Consider the following 23,602-nt stretch of genomic DNA (forward strand, 5'->3'; position numbering starts at 1 on the left):
TCTACGCTGCACTCCCTCAATAGCAAGAATGTCCTTCCTCAAATTTGGAGACTAAAACTGCACACAATACTCCAGGTGTGGTCTCACTGGCCCTATACAACTGCAGAAGGACCTCTTTGCTCCTATACTGGACTCCTCTTGTTATGAAGGCCAACATGCCATTAGCTTTCTTCACTGCCTGCTGTACCTGCATGCTTACTCTCAGTGAGTGATGAACAAGGACCCCCAGATCTATTTGTACTTCCCCTTTTCCCAACTTGACACCATTCAGATAATAATCTGCCTTCCTGTTTTTGCCACCAAAGTGGATAACCTCACATTTATCCACATTAAACTTCATCTGCCATGCATCTGCCCACTCACCCAACTTGTCCAAGTCACCCTGCATCCTCATAGCATCCTCCTCACAGTTCACATTGCCACCCAGCTTTGTGTCATCTGCAAATTTGCTAATGTTACTTTGAATCTCTTCATCTAAATCATTGATGTATATTGTAAATAGCTGCGGTCCCAGCACCGAGCCTTGTGGTACCCCACTAGTCACTGCCTGCCATTCTGAAAGGCACCCGTTAATCCCTACTCTTTGTTTCCTGTCTGCCAACCAATTTTTTAATCAATGTCAGTACCCTACCCCCAATATCATATGCTCTAATTTTGCCCACTAATCTCCTATGTGGGTCCTTATCAAATGCTTTCTGAAATTCCAGGTACACTACATTCACTGGCTCTCCCTTGTCTATTTTCCTAGTTACATCCTCAAAAAATTCCTGAAGATTAGTCAAGCATGATTTCCCCTTTGTAAATCCATGCTGACTCGGAACGATCCTGTTACTGCTATCAAAATGTGCCGCTATTTCATCTTTTATAATTGAGTCCAGTATCTTCCCCACCATCGATGTCAGGCTAACTGGTCTATAATTCCCTGTATTCTCTCTCCCGCCTTTCTTAAAAAGTGGGATAACATTAGCTACCCTCCAATCCATAAGAACTGATCCTGAATCTATAGAACATTGGAAAATGATCTCCAATGCGTCCACAATTTCTAGAGCCACTTCCTTAAGTACCCTGGGATGCAGACCATCAGGCACTGGGGATTTATCAGCCTTCAGTCCCATCAGTCTGCCCAACACTAGTTTCTGCCTAATGTGAATTTCCTTCAGTTCCTCTTTCACCCTAGATCCTCTGGCCTCTAGTGCATCAGGGAAATTGTTTGTCTTCCTTAGTGAAGACGGATCCTAAGTACCTGTTCCATTCGTCTGCCATTTCCTTGTTCCCCATAATAAATTCAAACCCGAAACCTACAATCTCGAACATTTTTGGAATAAAGGAGGTAACCGGTGTACCCGGAGAAATTCCACTGTCACAGGGAGAATGGACAAACTCCATATAGACAACACCCTTAGTCAGGATTGAACCTGGGTTTCTGCCGCTGTAAGGCAGCAACTCTACCGCTGAGCCAATAGGCTGCCCTGACGCATTTTAATTTTCTGTTTCAACAAAGAGGACATCCCGATAACTTTCTATTCAGCAGTTTCTTTCCATGTCGCGATATTCTGATTTTCTGTCATCACCAAACAGCTGAAACTGACATTTTCATCCTTTCCTTTCTTCATTCAGTCTCATCTGGTTCACTATTTTTGTGATCAGTTCCCATTGTTCACATCATTTACTAAACTTCAAAAGTTCTGCAGCCTGCATCCTGTTCCCTGCATAACATATGATTATAACCCCTCGCCTTGCTGTATTGGATTAGCACCCTGTGGATCATGACCAGTCTTTCTCATTTATTTTAATCTCGGCTTTATCTTTCCCCCCTTAATCTCTGAAGCCATTCCTGGTCCCTAATTCTTTTCTCAGAACTCTATTCCTTTGGCTGTGGCCTTTCCTTTCTCCTCATCCATCACTCTGACGTAGTCTGCCTCCCCACCTCCCCTATCTTTAAGAATGTAGAACAGTACAACACCGGAACAGGCCCGTCAAGTCAAGAGAGTTTATTGTCATGTGTCCCAGATTGGACAATGAAATTCTTGCTTGATGCAGCACAACAGAGTATTGTAAGCATAAATACAGAACAGTTCGGTTCAATATACACATAAATAAGCAGATAAAGTGCAATAGGCTGTTACAGTTTAGAGTCCGTTAGTTAGCGAGTTTAATAGCCTGATGGCCGTGGGGAAGAAGCTGTTCCTAGACAGTACACAATACACAATAGGTGCATTCGGCCCTTCGAGCCAGCACCGCCATTCAATGTGATCATGGTTGATCATCCACAATCAGTACCCCGTTCCTGCCTTCTCCCCATATCCCCTGACTTCGCTATCTTTAAGAGGTCTATCTAATAGGCCTTTCTCACGGGGCGACTTGACGCAAGAGGTAACCAGAGTTGAACATCGTGGGAACCTCGTACGATAACCATACGGCATTCGTGGACCACCGTGGTGCTAACGGCAGGTACTCGTGTAACTTGTTGACTCGAGAGAAAATTCAAGCAAGCTTGAATTTCTCCAAGAGTGACTTGTACACTTGTGGTTGAACATTGAAACATTATATGGACGTAGTGGCCAGTGCGATATCCGTAATAACTCTTGCGTTTACCATGGGAACTCCTGCGAACGGTGAACCCGGAAGCTGGACAGAGGGGACAGAAGGTGGGTAATCTGGAATGAACATGCTGGTCGTTCTCTGCCCACACGATCTCTACGGAGCTTCCAGGCTGTTTATATATAAAAGAGCATTCCAAAAGTGTCTCACCAGCAATCTGCAGCCTTGAAGAGGTCTTTTTAAATGAAGTGTTTATTTCCAATGTCTGGTAAGTTTCGGTAGAATTGCCACCAGCGTTTAGAGAATATGTACCTGTGATTTTGTCCTATTTTTTTCTAATACTCATTAAATCAACGGGGGTCAAGGAAAGAGCGTTCACGTCGCGGCCCTGTCTCAACCAATCTTTCCACCACCACGCACAAGAAGCACAAGAAGCGCAAGACAGACACCATTGTGCAGATGTCGAGAAGTGTGTTCAGCTCTGGCTGAACGACTTCTAATCTTGTGTGTGGACTCGATAAGAAGAAGAAGAACAGGAGACTAAAAGTGGCATTTAGATAAACAAAGTTGCTGCCTTGGTGAATATCGATGCTATTATCTTTATGTAAACTGAGGGTTCGCAGCTGCCACAATGCGTCTGACGAGTTATACCAATGTAATTTGGCACAAGCTGGTTTAATTGTGGGAAAACCTCTTCAAAGCCCTTCCAAGACGGAGGAATTCCCCAGAAAGTAGCTCGTTTTCTTTTGTAGAACTTTCCTCTGTCAACGCATAGATCTACAGTTAGGGAACCAACTGCCGGTACTGATGTATTTGAGTGTTTCAGGGAATTTCCTCTGATTATTTTCAAGCTTTGTCCATCTCTTTTGAACTCATTTGATTCGATACTATTTGATTTTGGAATGGTGGTTACTTATTATATAAATTATGTGACCTATTTTCTGTTCCTATGATTCTCTAAGTACTTTGTTTATAAATTCTGAACTCGTGAATTCGAGATTTCAGTGGTTTTCTGTATGCGGCTCACTCAGATACACTTGGCACAAACCGGCTTTTACCATTTGGACCGTATAAGCCGTTTACAATCGCGTTGGACTCACTACATTTCTATGATCTGTAATCGTTTAACATTGAGTATAAACGATTATATTTAATACTCGGAATGCATATTGATTTTAGCGATGCCATATAACTTTCTCTGTATGTGAAGGGAACGATCGCTTCTAGTATGTTTACACCTCTCTGTAAAACATCCATTCTTAAAAAGGTGGTCTCAATATCGCCAATGGAACATGTGTCAATGTGTCAAAGCACTTGTAATGCTTGTCTAAAAAAAAGTGACATCATTTGTGCCACGTGATGATTTAACAACACTTCACAGTTCACAATGTTCATTCAAGATTTAACGGGAAAACTCAGGAGACGGACAAGTCACTCGCACAAATAACAGAAATGCCGAGTACCCGTGGGAACTCTTTATCTACCCCCCGTTATATTGTGTGATATCGTGCTAGACCACGACCACTTCACTCTGGTTACATCTTGCGTCAAGTCGCCCCGTGAGAAAGGCCTTTAACTGTTTTCACCCTTGGAGTTGACAGAATCAATGAATATTAGAGCAGCATACTGGCTCAATTCAAATCAAATTGGCAGGGGTGCTGAGGAAGAGGATTTCTTGGAATGTATGCGGGATAGTTATCTAAATCAACATGTAGAGGAACCAACGAGAGAGCAGGCTATTTTAGACTAGGTATTGAGTAATGAGGAAGGGTAAGTTAGCAGTCTTGTTGTACGTGCCCACTTGGGCAAGAGTGACCATAATATGGTTGAGTTCTTCATTAGGATGGAGAGTGACATTGTTAATTCAGAAACAATGGTTCTGAACTTAAGGAAAGGTATCTTTGAGGGTATGAGACGTGAATTGGCCAAGATTGACTGGCAATTAATTCTAAAAGGGTTGACGGTGGATATGCAATGGAAGACATTTAAAGACTGCATGGATGAACTACAAAAATTGTTCATCCCAGTTTGGCAAAAGAATAAATCAGGGAAGGTAGTACATCCGTGGATAACATGGGAAATCAGGGATAGTATCAAAGCGAAGGATGATGCGTACAAATTAGCCAGAAAAAGCAGCATACCGGAGGACTGGGAGAAATTCAAAGACCAGCAGAGGAGGACAAAGGGCTTAATTAGGAAAGGAAAAATAGATTATGAAAGAAAACTGGCAGGGAACATAAAAACTGACTGCAAAAGTTTTTATAGATATGTGAAAAGAAAGAGATTAGTTAAAACAAATGTAGGTCCCTTGCAGTCAGAAACAGGTGAGTTGATCATGGGGAACAAGGATATGGCGGACCAATTGAATAACTACTTTGGTTCCGTCTTCACTAAGGAAGACATAAATAATCTGCCGGAAATAGCAGGGGACCGCGGGTCAAAGGAGTTGGAGGAATTGAGTGAAATCCAGGTTAGCCGGGAAGTGGTGTTGGGTAAATTGAATGGATTAAAGGCCGATAAATCCCCAGGGCCAGATAGGCTGCATCCCAGAGTACTTAAGGAAGTAGCTCCAGAAATAGTGGATGCATTAGTAATAATCTTTCAAAACTCTTTAGATTCTGGAGTAGTTCCTGAGGATTGGCGGGTAGCAAACGTAACCCCACTTTTTAAGAAGGGAGGGAGAGAGAAAACGGGGAATTTCAGACCAGTTAGTCTAACATCGGTAGTGGGGAAACTGCTAGAGTCAGTTATTAAAGATGGGATAGCAGCACATTTGGAAAGTGGTGAAATCATTGGACAAAGTCAGCATGGATTTACAAAAGGTAAATCATGTCTGACGAATCTTATAGAGTTTTTCGAGGATGTAACTAGTAGCGTGGATAGGGGAGAACCAGTGGATGTGGTGTATCTAGACTTCCAGAAGGCTTTCGACAAGGTCCCACATAAGAGATTAGTATACAAACTTAAAGCACACGGCATTGGGGGTTCAGTATTGATGTGGATAGAGAACTGGCTGGCAAACAGGAAGCAAAGAGTAGGAGTAAACGGGTCCTTTTCACAATGGCAGGCAGTGACTAGTGGGGTACCGCAAGGCTCAGTGCTGGGACCCCAGCTATTTACAATATATATATTAATGATCTGGATGAGGGAATTGAAGGCAATATCTCCAAGTTTGCGGATGACACTAAGCTGGGGGGCAGTGTTAGCTGTGAGGAGAATGCAAGGTGACTTGGATAGGCTGGGTGAGTGGGCAAATGTTTGGCAGATGCAGTATAATGTGGATAAATGTGAGGTTATCCATTTTGGTGGCAAAAACAGGAAAGCAGACTATTATCTAAATGGTGGCCGACTAGGAAAAGGGGAGATGCAGCGAGACCTGGGTGTCATGGTACACCAGTCATTGAAAGTAGGCATGCAGGTGCAGCAGGCAGTGAAGAAAGCGAATGGTATGTTAGCTTTCATAACAAAAGGATTTGAGTATAGGAGCAGGGAGGTTCTACTGCAGTTGTACAGGGTCTTGGTGAGACCACACCTGGAGTATTGCGTACAGTTTTGGTCTCCAAATCTGAGGAAGGACATTATTGCCATAGAGAAGGTTCACCAGACTGATTCCTGGGATGTCAGGACTGTCTTATGAAGAAAGACTGGATAGATCACCTCCTACAAGGCAAAACCAGGAGGCAGCTCGAATGCCGGTGTAACATCACTCCCTGACGAGCTCAATGCGTTTTACGCACGCTTTGACAGGGAAAATACTGATGTGCCTTCCCGATCCCCCATTCGCTGCGATGGCATTTCAGTCTCAGTCACAGAGGCCGATGTCAGGAAATCCTTCAGGGGGGTGAACCCCCGAAAAGCACCTGGTCCTGATGGTATACCCGGTCGTGTTCTAAAAACCTGTGCGGACCAACTGGCGGGAGTTTTTACGGACATTTTCAACCTCTCACTTCTGAGGTCTGAGGTCCCCACCTGCTTTAAAAGGGCATCAATTATACCGGTGCCCAAGAAGAGTAAGGTGACATGCCTCAATGACTATCGACCAGTGGCACTAACGCCGGTGGTGATGAAGTGCTTTGAGAGGTTGATCATAGAGCAAATCAACTCCTACATCGACAAAAACCTGGACCCACTGCAGTTCGCGTACCGCCACAACAGATCAACGGTGGATGCGATCTCGCTGGCCCTCCACTCCGCACTGGACCACTTGGACAACAAAAACTCATATGTCAGGCTGTTATTCATTGATTACAGCTCGGCATTTAACACAATCATCCCCTCCAAACTGGTTACCAAACTCGCAGAACTGGGTCTCTGCGCATCCCTCTGCAACTGGATCCTTGACTTCCTCGTCCACAGACCACAGTCTGTTCGTATTGGTGGAAATGTGTCAGCCTCAATAACAATCAGCACGGGAGCACCTCAAGGCTGCGTGCTCAGCCCCCTGCTGTACTCACTCTATACCCATGACTGCGTAGCAAACCACAGTGCGAACTCCATCATCAAGTTCGCTGACGACACCACTATTGTGGGACGTATCACTGATGGGGATGAGTCAGAGTACAGAAGAGAGATCGAGCAACTGTCCATATGGTGCCAGCGCAATAACCTGGCCCTCAACACCAGCAAAACCAAGGAACTGATTGTGGACTTTGGAAGGAGTAGGAGGGGGACCCACAGCCCCATTTATATCAACGGGTCGATGGTTGAAAGGGTCAAGAGCTTCAAATTCCTGGGCGTGCACATCTCTGAAGATCTTTCCTGGTCCGAGAACACTAATGCAATCATCAAAAAAGCACATCAGCGCCTCTACTTTCTGAGAAGATTACGGAAAGTCGGATTGTCAAGGAAGACTCTCTCTAACTTCTACAGGTGCACAGTCGAGAGCATGCTGACCGGTTGCATCGTGGCTTGGTTCGGCAATTTGAGCGCCCTGGAGAGGAAAAGACTACAAAAAGTAGTAAACACTGCCCAGTCCATCATCGGCTCTGACCTTCCTTCCATCGAGGGGATTTATCGCAGTCGCTGCCTCAAAAAGGCTGGCAGTATCATCAAAGACCCACACCATCCTGGCCACACACTCATCTCCCTGCTACCTTCAGGTAGAAGGTACAGGAGCCTGAAGACTGCAACAACCAGGTTCAGGAATAGTTACTTCCCCTCAGCCATCAGGCTATTAAACCTGGCTCGGACAAAACTCTGATTATTACCAACCACTTTCTGTTATTTGCACTATCAGTTTATTTATTCATGTGTGTATATATTTATATCATGGTATATGGACACGTTTATCTGTTTTGTAGTAAATGCCTACTATTTTCTGTGTGCTTAAGCAAAGCAAGAATTTCATTGTCCTATACAGGGACACATGACAATAAACTCACTTGAACTTGAACTTGAACTTGGTTTATACTCTAGAATTTAGGAGATTGAGAGGGGATCTTATAGAAACTTATAACATTCTTAAGGGGTTGGACAGGCTAGATGCAGGAAGATTGCTCCCGATGTTGGGGAAGTCCAGGGGGTCACAGCTTAAGGATAAGGGGGAAATCCTTTAAAATCGACATGAGAAGAACTTTTTTCACACAGAGAGTGGTGAATCTCTGGAACTCTCTGCCACAGAGGGTAGTCGAGGCCAGTTCATTGGCTATATTTAAGAGGGAGTTAGATGTGGCCCTTGTGTCTAAGGGGATCAGAGGGTATGGAGAGAAGGCAGGTACGGGATACTGAGTTGGATGATCAGCCATGATCATATTGAATGGCGGTGCAGGCTCGAAGGGCCGAATGGCCTCCTCCTGCACCTAATTTCTATGTTTCTATGTTTCAATTCAATTGTGTTTTTGTGATTGAATTTTTTAATCTCTTTTGTTCTTCGTGAACAGAAACAACCAAACATTTCAGTGTTTGTAGTTTGCTGTAGGTGCTTGTATTGTTGTTAGTACATCGAGAGATGTTTGCTTTGGGTAATTTTGAAATGAAGATTGAGGTCATATAAGTCTTTGTAGAGTTAACTCAATATGAAACTGGTCTATCGGCCAAGGAAAATAATCTTGGGCACTGTGATTGAATCATGTTAGAGTTGGTGAATTCTGTATATAAACGAACAAACTGCTGGGGCACTGGGGAAATCTATCCGCATGTTTTTCTTGAGGAACTGGTGGTGATAACACAACTAAAAAGTTGCTTTGTGTGTAGGCATTGAATAAGTAAGCCTGAAAAATGTAGTCTTGGATGATGAATATGAAATAAATATGTGAGAGATGTCTGGTATTACCAGAATTAATGTGGAGAAGAATTTAAACTAATTTGGCAGGATGAGTTGAAGCAAGGATAAGAGCAGCAAATTGCTTGAGGGACTTAGAGACACAACACCATTGATATAAACAGTGGCATGGAAAGAAGAGGGATTAAATAGGAGTGAAATGCAGAGCTGATCAGCATGGGTTTGCAGTACACAGAACATGAAAAGCAAGACTGGTGAATGCAAATCAAGTTACCACGTGGAGTTACAATAATACAGGAAAAAATGAACACTATCCTGTAAGGGCACTTTATGTGGCCCTTGGGTCCAATTATCTATGAGGTCTGCATGCAGCCGGCTGCATGTGACAGCTAGATCTCGGGTGCAGTATATGACAGCTGATCTCGGATGCTGTATATGACAGCTAATCTCCAATAACGATGAGAAGGCCTACCTGGAGGAGGTGGCTGAGCTGGCACTGGTGTCAGAACAACAGCTTCCTCTTGAATGTCACTAAAACCAAGGAGCTGATTGTGGACTTTAGAAGGGCACAACAACCGAGGACGTGCACACCACTGGGGATAAACGGGACTACTGTGGATAGGGTGAGCAGCTTTAAATACCTGGGAGTCCAAATCACAGAGGATCTGACATGGACCGCACACACTGCCGCACTGGTGAGTAAGGCAAGGCAGCGCCTTTACCACCTCAGGCAGCTGAGGGAATTTGGAGTCTCTGAGGATCCTTCAATCCTTCTACTCAAGTTCAAGTTTATTGTCATGTGTCCCTGATAGGACAATGAAATTCTTGCTTTGCTTCAGCACACCGAACATAGTAGGCATTGACTACAAAACACATGAATAAATAAACTGATAAAGTGCAAATAACAAATAATGGGTTATTAATGTTCAGAGTTTGTCCGAGCCAGGTTTAATAGCCTGATGGCTGTGGGGAAGTAGCTATTCCTGAACCTGGTCGTTGCAGTTTTCAGGCTCCTGTACCTTCTACCTGAAGGTAGCAGGGAGATGAGTGTGTGGCCAGGATGGTGTGGGTCTTTGATGATACTGCCAGCCTTTTTGAGGCAGCGACTTCGATAAATCCCCTCGATGGAAGGAAGGTCAGAGCCGATGATGGACTGGGCAGTGTTTACTACTTTTTGTAGTCTCTTCCTCTCCAGGGCGCTCAAGTTGCCGAACCAAGCCACGATGCAACCGGTCAGCATGCTCTCTACTGTGCACCTGTAGATGTTAGAGAGAGTCCTCCTTGACAAACCGACTCTCCGTAATCTTCTCAGGAAGTAGAGGCGCTGATGTGCTTTCTTGGTGCTGTAGAAAGTATCCCGACCGGAAACATCTCGATCTGGTTTGGCAACAGCTCTGCCCAGGACAGGAAGGCTCTGCAGAGAGTTGTGTGTTCGGCCGAACGCACCATGGGAACTACACTCCCCCTCCCCCCCCATGCAGGACCTATACACCAGGAGGGGCAGATCCAGAGCCAGCAAGATCATGAGGGACACCTACCACCCCAGCAACGGACTGTTCCAGCTGCTACGGTCAGGCAAGCGCCTCCGCTGTCACTCTGTGAAAACAGAGAGGATGAGACGGAGTTTCTTCCCACAGGCCGTCAGGACTGTAAACTCTGATCTCACCGGAGCGTAATTACTGTTGTGTCTTTTTTTAAATGTAAATACTGGTTCTGTTCTGTTTTGCACAATCCTGCAGGCATTGCCACTTTCATTTCACTGCACATCTTGTATGTGTATAAAGTTGACTTGACGAGCTAATCTCGGGTGCTGTATATGACAGTTAGGCCTCAGGCCAATGGTTTCTGTATTGTCACCTCTACCAGGTGTAGTGAAAGACATTTTTTGCATGCAGATCTGCAAGGCTATCCCCGTACATTAACACAATCGCCCCAGTTAGTGCAGTATGCACAGAGCAGCCCACCGAGTCCATGTGCAAGAGGCGCCATTTTACAGTCCCAGCTGCAGCTGGCCACTAAGGCCCGTTGCAGCCGTCTTCTCTTCCATTTTGATCAGATGTTTGGCTCAACGCCTGGCTGTCTTCAGCCTTCGTTCCCCAGGGATGCTGCATAGGACAGGTAGATCTCAGGTGCTGTATATGACAGGTAGATCTCAGGTGCTGTATATGACAGGTAGATCTCAGGTGCTGTATATGACAGGTAGATCTCAGGTGCTGAAAATGCCAGGCAGATTTCAGGTGCTGTATATGACAGGTAAATCTCAGGGCTGTATGTGACAGCAAATCTCAGGTGCTGTATAGACAACTAGATCTTGGGTGCTGGATTCTAAGGTTCCGCCCTCATAGTAACTTGACAACTGCTTTTAGAGACTGATTTACCACACCAGCATAATTGCAATTTGCGTATCACGTAAAGTCCATCATTGCTTTCGTCCCCCTATTTAAGGAAAGAGTGTATTTCATTATAAAATGACAATTAACAAGCATAATATTGGGTAAGCAGGGATTGTCCCACAAGGAAAGCTGAAATAGATTGGGACTCTATACATTGGAACTCAGAAGAATGAGAGGCAATGGTTGAAACGTGCAAGTTTCTTAGGAGGTTTGACAGGGAAACCGAGGTTAGTGCTTCCTCCCCTGAGATGGCCCAGGGGCAGAAGGCAAGTCAAGTCAAGTGAGTTTATTGTCATGTGTCTGATAGGACAATGAAATTCTTGCTTTGCTTCAGCACAACAGAACATAGTAGGCATTGACTACAGAACACATGATTAATTAAACTGAAAAGTGCAAATAACAGATAATGGGTTATTAATGGTCAGAGTTTTGTCTGAGCCAGGTTTAATAGCCTGATGGCTGTGGGGAAGTAGCTATTCCTGAACCTGGTTGTTGCAGTCTTCAGGCTCCTGTACCTTCTACCTGAAGGTAGCGGGGAGATGAGTGTGTGGCCAGGATGGTGTGGGTCTTTGATGATACTGCCAGCCTTTTTGAGGCAGCGACTGCGATAAATCCCCTCGATGGAAGGAAGGTCAGAGCCGATGATGGGCTGGGCAGTGTTTATTACTTTTTGTAGTCTCTTCCTTTCCAGGGCGCTCAAGTTGCCGAACCAAGCCACGATGCAACCGGTCAGCATGCTCTCTACTGTGCACCTGTAGAAGTTAGAGAGAGTCCTCCTTGACAAACCGACTCTCCGTAATCTTCTCAGGAAGTAGAGGCGCTGATGTGCTTTCTTGATAATTGCATCAGTGTTCTCGGACCAGGAAAGATCTTCAGAGATGTGCACGCCCAGGAATGTGAAGCTCTTGACCCTTTCAACCCTCGATCCGTTGATATAAACGGGACTGTGGCTCCTCATCCTACTCCTTCCAAAGTCCACAATCAGTTCCTTGGTTTTGCTGGTGTTGAGGGCCAGGTTATTGTGCTGGCACCATATGGACAGTTGCTCGATCTCTTCTATACTCGGACTCATCCCCATCAGTGATACGTCCCACAACAGTGGTGTCGTCAGCGAACTTGATGATGAAGTTCGCACTATGGCCGGCTATGCAGTCATGAGTATAGAGTGAGTACAGCAAGGGGCTGAGCACGCAGCCTTGAGGTGCTCCCGTGCTGATTGTTATCGAGTCTGACCCATTTCCACCAATACGAACAGACTGGTCTGTGGATGAGTAAGTCGAGGATCCAGTTGCAGAGGGATGCGCAGAGACCCAGTTCTGTGAGTTTGGTAACCAGCTTGGAGGGGACGATAGTATTAAATGCCGAGCTGTAATCAATGAATAACAGCCTGACATATGAGTTTTTGTTGAGGCATAGCCTTCTAATAAGATTAGTAAATTGGTAAAGAGGCTGTGTTGGAAAAATATAGAAAGGCAGAAAGCAGGGAACCTGCAGGCACGTTAGGTTAATGGATGTTGTTGGCACAATGTCAGAGTTTATAATCAAAGTGGAAATAATTGATCATTTAAGAAAGCTGTATATAATTAGTCAACTCGAGTTTATTGTCATATGCACAAATACGGTGAGGTACAGATGCAATAAATCTTACAGCAACATCACAGGCACATGGATTCAGACAACATACATTATACATGAATTGAGGGCAATGCGGAACTGGCACAGAAAAGTAGGCCACTTGGCCATCAACCCAAAATTGACGTTCACTATGGTCATGGTAATCATTTAATGATCTGTATGCAAATGAGAATTTCACTTTACCTCGGTACCTGTGTTAATAAAGAACCATTGACCATTCGTTGATTTACCTCAACGCTTTTTCTGCGCCAGTTCCCCAAAGCCTTCAATACCCTGATCTTTCATAAATATATCCACTTTTAAACATATTGCCATCATATGTTCTTAAACGTATAAAGAATTCCAGAAATGTACCTAAAGTGCATGGAGGTGGTACTGAGGCCAATGTAGGATCAGCCATGCTAATGAATAGTGAAGTAGGGTCGAGAGGCAGGCTGATCAACGCATGTTCCTCATCTTCTGATCTTACTTTCGTACCAAAGAGGATAAACTTTCCATCCTCCTGACAACTTACTGATCCACCCATATTCTGTCAGCAGAAAAGTTAGCAATGCATTTGACCTCTTCTTCAAGTCATTATTTTAGATTGCAAATAGTTGTGACAGATGTTTCCATGCAGCTTGATTTTAAATGACCGTTAATCTTGTAGCCATATTCATATCATATCATTTCAACAACTACAACTGAAATATAATTTGAAAAATAACCAATATTTTAAATATCTTCAAATTCGTGATTATCTGAAAAAATATACAAAAGACTATCATAATATGCCTTCCGACTTACTGGATGAAGCAATGAAGACAAAGGCGGAATCAGCTAATCTAATATCGTACTTATATAATACCATTTTAAACATAGAAATACCCACAACAGATGGAATTAGAAGAGACTGGGAACAAGAATTAGCTATAAAAATTTCAAAAGAGAGTTGGGATAATCATTTACTACAGGTGCATAAATGTTCGATCAACGTACGACATACGCTTATCCAATTCAAAACATTACATAGACTATATTATTCAAAAACTAAATTAAATAAAATCTTTCCTAATGTTTCACCAATCTGTGATAAATGTCTGTGTCAAGAAGCTACCATAGCGCATTCTTTTGTTTTTTTGTACAAAAATCCAAAAATTCTGGTATGGAATATTTGATATTTTTTCAAAATTAATTAAAATAAAACTGGTACCAAAACCAGAATGGATAATTTTTGGAATATCGGAAGGTATCCCTGAATTAAACGTGTATCAGAAGAATTTATTCAATTACGGGCTAATAATGGGAAAAAAGCTCATACTTAAATTTTGGAAAAATGCGCCCACACCAACAATAAAAATGTGGACATCAAATATGTTTGAAACATTACATCTGGAAGAGATGAGATTCTTCTTAGCAGGTAAAGCAGACCAATTCCAAAAGACGTGGTCTACGTTTATGGACCTATTACAAGCATGAGGTGCAATAGTAATTTTAAAAATAAATAAATAAATATATGGTATCAGGACCTGGCAATGGGAGGTAAAACAACAAAAACAGACTTGGTTGGTAGTCCCCTTTCTGCGGAGTTTAATGTTATAATAGAGCGATTGTCCCTACTTTCTTTTTCTTTCTTTTCTAGGGTCTACTTTCTTACTTTACTTCCTTCTCTAACTTCTTTTCTAAGGGGCTTTCTTTTCCCAACACTCTCTTGCACTTCACGACTCTTGCGCACTTTCTTTACTTTCCTTACTTCTATCTTTTTCTTAAAGCTCAAAAAAATGAAGCGGTACAAAAAATGTATTAAGATGTATGTGTTGTGTATTATTGTAATTTACCGTACTTCTAATAAATAAAAAAAAAATAATAAAAAAATCTTGTAGCCATATTCCTTCATGGTCAAGCACTAACATTTCCGACTTTCTCTCTTTGGTAAAAACACAAAGTACTGGAGGTACTTAGCTGGTATGGAATTATATTCAGGTGTGCAGCATCTATGGAGGGAATGGACAATCTACCTTTCTGATCATGACACGTCTTCCGAAAGCATAGTCTGTTCATTTCCCTCCTACAATTGCTGCCTGACCCGCTGAGTTCCTCCCAACACTTTGTCTATCGCTCAAGATTTATGTAGTTATCTCTCACACTCTCTCTCTCTCTCTCTCTTTTTCAAGTTTTGCAGCTGTTCTAGCCTGCATTTCATAGGTTTAACAAATTCTACAACCTTGATGAAGAGGTCAAGTGTGTTGTAGCCATCTATGCTGTTGACAAAAGATGGGTTAAAAAAAATAAAAGCCCTGTCCCACGGTACGAGTTCATTCCAAGAGCTCTCCCGAGTTTGCCCTGATTCGAACTCGGAGATTTACGGTAATGGCCGCTCGTCGGTACTCGGGGCTCTCGTAGACATTTTTCAACACGTTGAAAAATCTACACGAGTCTTCCCGTCCTTACCTGCCGTTAGCGAGTCTTCCCGAGTACCTGCCGTTAGCGTTACGAGCTGCTAAGAGACGTCCCCGAGCTCCGACGTACCCTATAAGTTCATTCTCCGTGCTTACCACGAGTTTGATTTTTTTTTTAAACTTGGGAGAGCTCTTGGAATGAACTCGTACCGTGGGAAAGGTCTATTAGTTGTCAGGAGGACGGAAATTCAGCTCCTCAAACAACATACTTAAGTCTTTAGAAGGGTACTGACTTGAAACGTCACCTATCCATGTTCTCCAGAGATGCTGCCTGACCAGCTGAGTTACTCCAGCAATCTGTGAAACGTCACCTATCCATGTTCCCCACAGATGCTGCCTGACCCGCTGAGTTACTCCAGCAATCTGTGAAACGTCACCTCTCCATGTTCTCCACAGATGCTGCCTGACCCGCTGAGTTACTCCAGCACTTTGTGTCCTTTTTGTAAACTGGCATTTGCAGTTCTTTGCTTCATCTTCTATACTTTGCCATTCATTGCTATAATTCATCCTACCTCGGCCTCAATACCACATTCATGCACTCCCCAATGTCTTGGCTTTGCAGTACTTCAAAGAAGAGGATAGACAGAAAAGCAGGATCTGAGGATAAACTGCTGTGGTACAAAGGGATCTATGGTCCATGAACGGGAAATATAGAAAGTTTACATGCATTTACATGTATTTAGGTAGGCAGTCGAGTGTTCACCTTTTTTGCAAAGGTGATGAAGATCTAGCAAAAATAATTCTTGGTACAACTGTATTGAGCATTGTTGAAATTGTACCTAGGGTACTGCATAGAACTTTGGTCACCCTTATTTAAGGATGATAAGCTTGTTCTGGTGACACTTTAGAAAAGGGTCACTTGCTTAATTCCTTAATTAAATGGCGGAGTAGACTTGATGTTGGCCAAACGGCCTACCTCTGCTCCTAAAACATATGAACTTAATTTATTTTCTGTGTCCATTCCATTCTTAGTATTGAGGATAGTTCAAGAAGAATTCTGCTTGAGAGGAATCATTGGCAGTATTGTTAAGCATTGTATTATGACATTATTTTGTAACTAGACTGAAGCATTTGATACCGATGTATCTAAAACAGTTCGGGAGTCAAAGGATAATTTATTGTTTCATATAATGCTGGAAAAATTCTGACGGGCAAGTTTATTTTTAATTCAATAGGTCAATTACTGCACTATTTATGTCCACCCAAATAAATACATTTTAACTAAATGGTTTTTGGACTAAATAGATCATGTTCATTGTATATTTCAACATAAATATTTTAGTGTAATTATTGAATAAAAACTATGATTCCTATTTTCAAATTAGGCATGGCTTGTCATTGGAGTTACAGAGCAGTGTCTACAATAAAGTGCAATGTATTTGGAGTCAGGATAATTCATCACATGTACATCATTTTGTTTCAGTTTGGTCCAGTGAACCCTTTCAAGACACAGCAGATGGCTGCCCCCAGAAACATGCTGTCTGGATATGCTGAACCTGCCCATATTAATGACTTCAGGTTTGAGGAGCAAAGGAGAACATTTCATACCTATGGTAAGTTCCAATGTATTCCTTGAGATTTTCTTCAGTGTTATGTTATTAGGAAAAGCTGTTGGTGACAGGTACAGTGATTCATTTGCATCATAAATCTGCCTAAGACTTTGCCTCCATCACAGTGAGGATGTGTTTGGTGAACTCACTGTGGTGGATGTTTAATTTGTGTTTATTGTATGTTTTGTTTTTATTGGTTCTGTGTATGACTGCAGGCAACATAATTTCGTTCAGACCGTAAGGTCTGAATGACAATAAAGGAATCTAATCTAATCTAAAATCTCAAGACCAAGAAGAGAGGTTGCCAAGGAAGAGAGGCGATCTCGCACTCTGCCCACACCACACATGTACTTAATTGCATCTTTTTGTTTCTGACTTGGAATTCAGTATTGTGAAAGATTTTTAACTACGTTCGCCGTAAACGTGTTTAGTTTAGTGATACAGCGTGGAAACGGGACCTTCGGCCCACCGAGTCCGGGTCGACCATCGATCACCCATACACTAGTTTTATCCTACGCACCAGAAGCCTATTATTCCATGAACCTGCACGTCTTTGGAGTGTGGGAGGAAACCGGCGCACCTGTAGGAAACCCACACAGTTACAAGGAGAACGTACAAACTGTATAGACAGCACCCGTAGTCAGGATCGAACCTGAGTCTCTGGCGCTGTAAGGCAGCAACTCTACTGCTGCGCCACTGTGCTGCCATTTAGTGATATGAAATCCTTTAGAAGAAGAACGTGTCATTTCTAAATTGTGGCTTTGCTATATCAAGCTTTCTTTTCACACTTTCAATATCCTTCTGTTGACTGATGTGAGGAGGCCAAAGATTTTTGGATGTACTTCCTGATGCCGAGGAGTAACAACTGAATTGTGTCTGGGCGCTGCCTCAAATTGCCAGAGACGTGGGTTTGATCCTGACCTCGGGTGCCACCTGTGTGGGTTTGTGGGATAATTGGCCTCTGTAAATTGTTTCCAGTGTGTAGGGGGTGGATGTGAAAGTGAGTTAACATCGAACTCGTGTGAATGGGTGATCGATGTGGGCTAGAGGGCATGTTTCCATGCTGTATCTCTAAACTAAACCAAATGTGGTTACGGTGAAGTTGAAGGAGAAAATGTATTGATGACCAAAGTGTACAGTATGAAGGATGTGAGCTGGGAGGCAAGGGATTAACACTCAGGCCACAGTTTTTGTATCAACACCTTTCGTTTTTTTGTGTGCTATAAACTTGTAAGATTTTTAAAAATCTTGCAACACTTTCTTTAACATCTTTGGCAAGTATTCTAAATTTAAATGATTTGCATTGTACTAAAACTGAAAATATCAGATGTTCTCATGATCAGGGATCAAATGTTGAGAGAAAAAATATAATCTATACATAACTAAAGCTCTGATCTTAGAAACATAGAAAATAGGTGCAGGAGTAGGCCATTCGGCCCTTCGAGTCTGCACCGCCATTCAATATGATCATAGCTGATCATCCAACTCAGTATCCTGTACCTGCCTTCTCTCCATACCCCCTGATCCCTTTAGCCACAAGGGTCACATCTAATTATAAGAAAAAGAGTATGCAGAGGCTCAAGGTAGCATACAATGATGCAATGAGGTTGCTACTTCGTGTCCCTAGATGGCATAGTGCCAGTCAATTGTTTGAGTCTACTAGAGTGCCAACCTGTGAGGCACTCTTAAGACAGCTGATGTTTAGTTTTATGTGTCGCCTGGACAAGTCAGAGAACCACATAATTGAAGCCCTAGTCAGCCCTCTGAAAAGCTGCTATAGATTCACTTCTAGCCTAAGACGGCATTGGTGCAATAGCTTATATATATTTTAGGCTAATATGCAATTTTTTAACGTATCTTTGTAATTCTTTGTACTGTTTGATGTGTTATATGGACCTGTGTCTGAAATAAAGCTTTAATAATAATAACTCCCTCTTAAATATAGCCAATGAACTGGCCTCAACTACCTTCTGTGGCAGAGAATTTTATATTCACCACTATCTTGTTATCTTCCGGTTGCGCGGTCATTCTACTTGCGCAAAGACGGTACGATTTTTCGCCAGCTTACTCGCCGTTCTCCTGCGCTGTGATTGCACCACCTTTCGTTTCGATCGGTGGTCTAATTCAAACTTTAGCGAGGTTTAAAAATCTTAAAAACCGCGCGTGCGCAGATCGATCTCATCTCCTGCCGCTCAGTGCAGTCTTTTCAGCGGAGTCTTTTCTCCTGTCACTCCGCGACACGGTCCGCCCCTTCATGCGCCGTCGCATCTTTACTGGAGCGTGGTCAAACCCGACACAATATTCGGGGGGACTGGAAACAGCCCGGCCCAGCACGGGAAATGTCGCCAAACGGAAAGTGGAGAACCTGATCTCGGCGCTGGAGAACGAGCAGTGATCGCTGTGAGTCCGCTCCAGCCCCTTCCCCTCTCGTCCCCCTCGCTGGCTCTTGCCCCTTCTCCCCCGTGATACCCCCCACAACCCCAGTATTTTCTCCGAGCTCCCCCCCCCCCCCCCCCCACCCTCGCCGCCAAAGGGAACCCGTCAGCCGCGCCTGCGCAGTTAGGGCCTATGGGTGAATGGTGGAATAATGCATTGGGGGAAACAGGTTGCATTGGGGAAACGGGTGAGTGGTGGAATATTGCCTTGGGGAATGGGTTGCGTTGAGGGACACCATCCAATTTGAGGGACACCATCCAATTTGCTGGGTATCTTCAGTTTATTTCAGATTTCCTCCATCTGCAGCTTCTTTATTTGCACTGTATTTAATGTAGATCCACATCCCTAACTACTTGTATCCACATCCCTAACTACTTCCTTTGGCATTCCGTATTTAACAATAATGAGATCTATGACATGAATTAATTTATTCCAAGGTGAGAACCAAGCCCTTCGTTGAATTTAGTTCTTTGTACAGATTCTATGAACTTACTAAGAATTATCATTATGAAATAAGAATCCTGGAATTCTGCAAGGAATATAAAATATTATTAACCAATAAATTATTTGAGTAAATTAGATTGCAAGCAGAGCAATGGAATGCCATCAGCTGGAGACCAGTAATGAGATTTCAAGGTTTTTGTTCTGTAAAGTGTAACAATTTACTTTTCTGTCGGGGCTCTTGTTCTGGGGATCAAAAACTGGAATTCAGTTTATTTTATTATAACATCCAGAAACACAACACTTAGGCGGCGAAGCTGGCAGAGCTGCAACCTTAAACTCCTGTCCCACGGTACGAGTTCATTCCAAGAGTTCTCCCGAGTTTGCCCTGATTCGAACTGGAAGATTTACGGTAATGGCCACACGTCGGTACTCGGGGCTCTCGTGGACATTTTTGAACATGTTGAAAAATCTTCATGAGTCTTCCCGAGTACCTGCCATTAGCGTTATGTGCCGCTAAGAGACATCCCCGAGCTCTGACGTACCCGCTACGTTCATTCTCCGTGCTTACCACGAGTTTGATTTTTTTTTTAAACTTGGGAGAGCTCTTGGAATGAACTCGTACCGTGGGACAGGGCTTTTACAGCACCAGAAACCAAGGGTCCACATAGGCGGCAGAGCTGCTGCCTTACAGCGCCAGAGACCAAGGATCCATCCTGACCTGGGATGGTGCCTGTGTGGAGTTAAACCTAAAACTAATAACTTGCATTTGACTAGTTAGCCAGAAGCTCGAGGGTTTCCATTGCCACAGATGGCTGTGGAGGCCAAGTCTGGGTATTTTTAAAGCAGGGATTGATAGGTTGTTGTTTGTAAGGCCACAAAGTTTACTGGGAGGGGGCAAGAGAATGGGGCTGAGGGGGAAATGTAGAATAGCCATGATCCCATGGCGGAAATGGGCTGAATGGCGTAATTCTGCTCTTTTGTCTTATTTTTTACAGTATAAAGCACGTGAGATGCATAAACGTTGTTCAACATTGCACTATGTAAGATGCACAGTGGCGCAGTGTAGAGTTGCTGGCTTACAGCGACAGAGATCGTCTTCGATCCTGACAACAAGTGCTGCCTAACCCACCATCCTCATCTTTGGACACCCTGTGCGTAGGGGAGAGGGTAGGGCTGAAGATGTCCTGGTTGGGTTGCTCCTGGGCCTGGCCAAGCTGGCCATCCGCGAGTCACGGCGCCAGACGGTGGAGGGCTCTACCCGAGCCAGCTGCCTGCCCCTTTTCCGGGGTTACGTCCGTGCCTGGGTGGGATTAGAAAGGGAATACGCCCTGTCTGCGGGCACCCTGAGGGAGTTCCGGGACGGCTGGGCTCCGCAGGGTGTTGAATGTATCCTCAATAAGGATTGTATCATAGTTGTATAGTAGTTTATTATGGATACATGTATGTATTGTATTATGGTGGTGGGTTCTGGCTTGTTTTATTGTAATGTAAATATTATTTTTAATTGAATAAATTTTTTGATTAAATAATTTTTTTTTTTTAAACCCCCAAAAAAAACCCAAGTGCTGTCTATGCAGAGTTTTACGTTCTCCCTGTGACGGGGGAGGGGGGTTTCTCCCATACTCCAAAGAAATACAGATATGTAGGCTAATAGGCTTGGCAGCATTGTAAATTGTCCCCAGTGTGTCTAGGATAGTATTAGTGTGCAGGGAACGCTGGCCGGCATGGGCCGAAGGGCCTGCAGGTTTGTAGGTTAATTTTCTTCTGTAAATTCTAAATTGTTCCCAGGCTTTAGGATAGTGCTAGTATATGGGCGATGGCTGGTTGGCGTGGGGTGCAGGGCCTGTTTCCGTGCTATATCTCTAACGTGTAGAGATTTGTTGACCCACATAATAGAGGTAGAAGGGCATAACAGCTGAAGGGGGGATTTGCAGCAGAAGCTCCAACTCCTTTCCTGCTGAAGTCTTAGCAGCTGAAGGCACAGCTGACAATGTTGGATCTTTAGAATAATACGGGCGACATATCAAAGGTGGAGGAGCATGTTTGATGTGATTCTTTCTTTGGATGTGCCGAAGATTATGGAGAGTGCCAGGGGAATTTATGGAAAGGATAAGAAGCTAGCCAGATTTAGTTGAAACGGAGACACTGAGAGGTAATAAATATCAACAGATAACTATAGATGCAAGAAATCTGAAATACAAGCAGAAAATACTGGGAATGCTTTGCAGATCAGGCAGCTTCTGGGTAAAATAAAACAAAGTTGACATTTCAGGTCAAAGATCCTTTCACAGCATTTGGGAACGAGAGAGAATAGGAACCCGACAATGTCATTACTTTTGCTATAAATTTACACTCCATTTCTCTGTGCCTGCCACTACCTTTCTCAATCTCCATTTCTCCATTGTCGTAGAAAGGTGAATTCCAAAATCCACTACAAATCGACAGAATCTCGCAAAAATTGCATTCCATTCTTTGATTTCTTCCATCTCAATCGTATCGAGGCGTAAAGACCCAGAGCTACAGTGCCCTCCATAATGTTTGGGACAAAGGCCCATCATTTATTTATTTGCCTCTGTACTCCACAATTTGAGATTTGTAATAGAAAAATATCATATGTGGTTAAAGTGCACATTGTCAGATTTTAATAAAGGCCATTTTTATACATTTTGGTTTCACCATGTGGAAATTACAGCAGTGTTTATACATAGTACCCCCCCCCCCCCCACATGTCAGGGCACCATAATGTTTGAGACACAGCAACGTAATGTAAATGAAAGTGGTCATGTTTAGTATTTTGTTGCATATCCTTTGCATGCAATGACTGCTTGAAGTCTGTGATCCATGGACATCACCAGTTGCTGGGTGTCTTCTCTGGTGATGCTCTGCCAGGCCTGTATTGCAGCCATCTTCAGCTTATGCTTGTTTTGGGGGCTAGCCCCCTTCAGTTTTCTCTTCAGCATATAAAAGGCATGCTCAATTGAGTTCAGATCGGGTGATTGACTTGGCCACTCAAGAATTTTTATTTTTTTTTGAAAAACTCCTTTGTTGCTTTATCAGTATGTTTGGGGTCATTGCTGTAGAATGAACCACTGGCCAATGTGTTTTGAGGCATTTGTTTGAACTTGAGCAGATAGGATGTGTCTATACACTTCAGAATTCATTATGCTACTACCATCAGCAGTTGTATCATCAATGAAGATAAGTGACCCAGTACCTTCAGCAGCCATACATGCCCAGGCCATAACACCCCCACCACCGTGTTTCACAGATGAGGTGGTGTGCTTTGTATCTTGGGCAGTTCCTTCTCTCCTCCATACTTTGCTCTTGCCATCACTCTGATATAAGTTAGTCTTCGTCTCATCTTTCCACAAGACCTTTTTTCCAGAACTGTGGTTGCTTTTTTTAAGTACTTCTTGTCAAACTGTAACCTGGCCATCCTATTTTTGCAGCTAACCAGTGGTTTGCATCATGCAGTGTAGCCTCTGTATTTCTGTTCATGAAGTCTTCTGTGGACAGTGGTCATTGACAAATCCACACCTGACTCCTGAAGAGTGCTTCTGATCAGTCGCACAGGTGTTTGAGGGTTTTTCTTTATTATCGAGAATTCTTCTATCATCAGCTGTGGAGGTCTTCCTTGGCCTGCCAGTCCCTTTGCGATTAGTAAGCTCACCAATATTCTCTTCTTAATGATGTTCCAAACAGTTGATTTTGGAAAGCCTAAGGTTTGGCTGATGTCTCTAACAGTTTTATTCTTGTTTCTCAGTCTCATAATGGCTTCTTTGACTTTCATTGGCACCTTTGGTCCTCATGTTGATAAACAGCAATAAAAGTTTCCAAAGGTGATGGAAAGACTGGAGGAAAGACTAGGCACTGAGAGCTCTCTTATACCTGCATTAAGGAGGCAATTAAACACACCTGAGCAATTACGAACGCCTTTGAAGCCAT

General features: G+C 43.4%; 1 protein-coding gene across 2 annotated transcripts in view; it reads left to right on the plus strand.

Moving 5' to 3' along the window:
- The window catches only part of cdc40 (cell division cycle 40), a 165,251-nt gene that overhangs the window by 16,968 nt on the left and 124,681 nt on the right, over positions 1-23,602 (plus strand). For both annotated transcript variants that reach the window (XM_033021983.1, XM_033021984.1), the window contains one exon: positions 16,651-16,780. In XM_033021983.1, coding sequence (XP_032877874.1) covers positions 16,651-16,780 — 130 coding nt within the window. The remainder of the gene's footprint in view (positions 1-16,650; positions 16,781-23,602) is intronic.

This window comes from Amblyraja radiata, chromosome 5 (assembly GCF_010909765.2).
Source record: "Amblyraja radiata isolate CabotCenter1 chromosome 5, sAmbRad1.1.pri, whole genome shotgun sequence".
NCBI lineage: Eukaryota > Metazoa > Chordata > Chondrichthyes > Rajiformes > Rajidae > Amblyraja > Amblyraja radiata.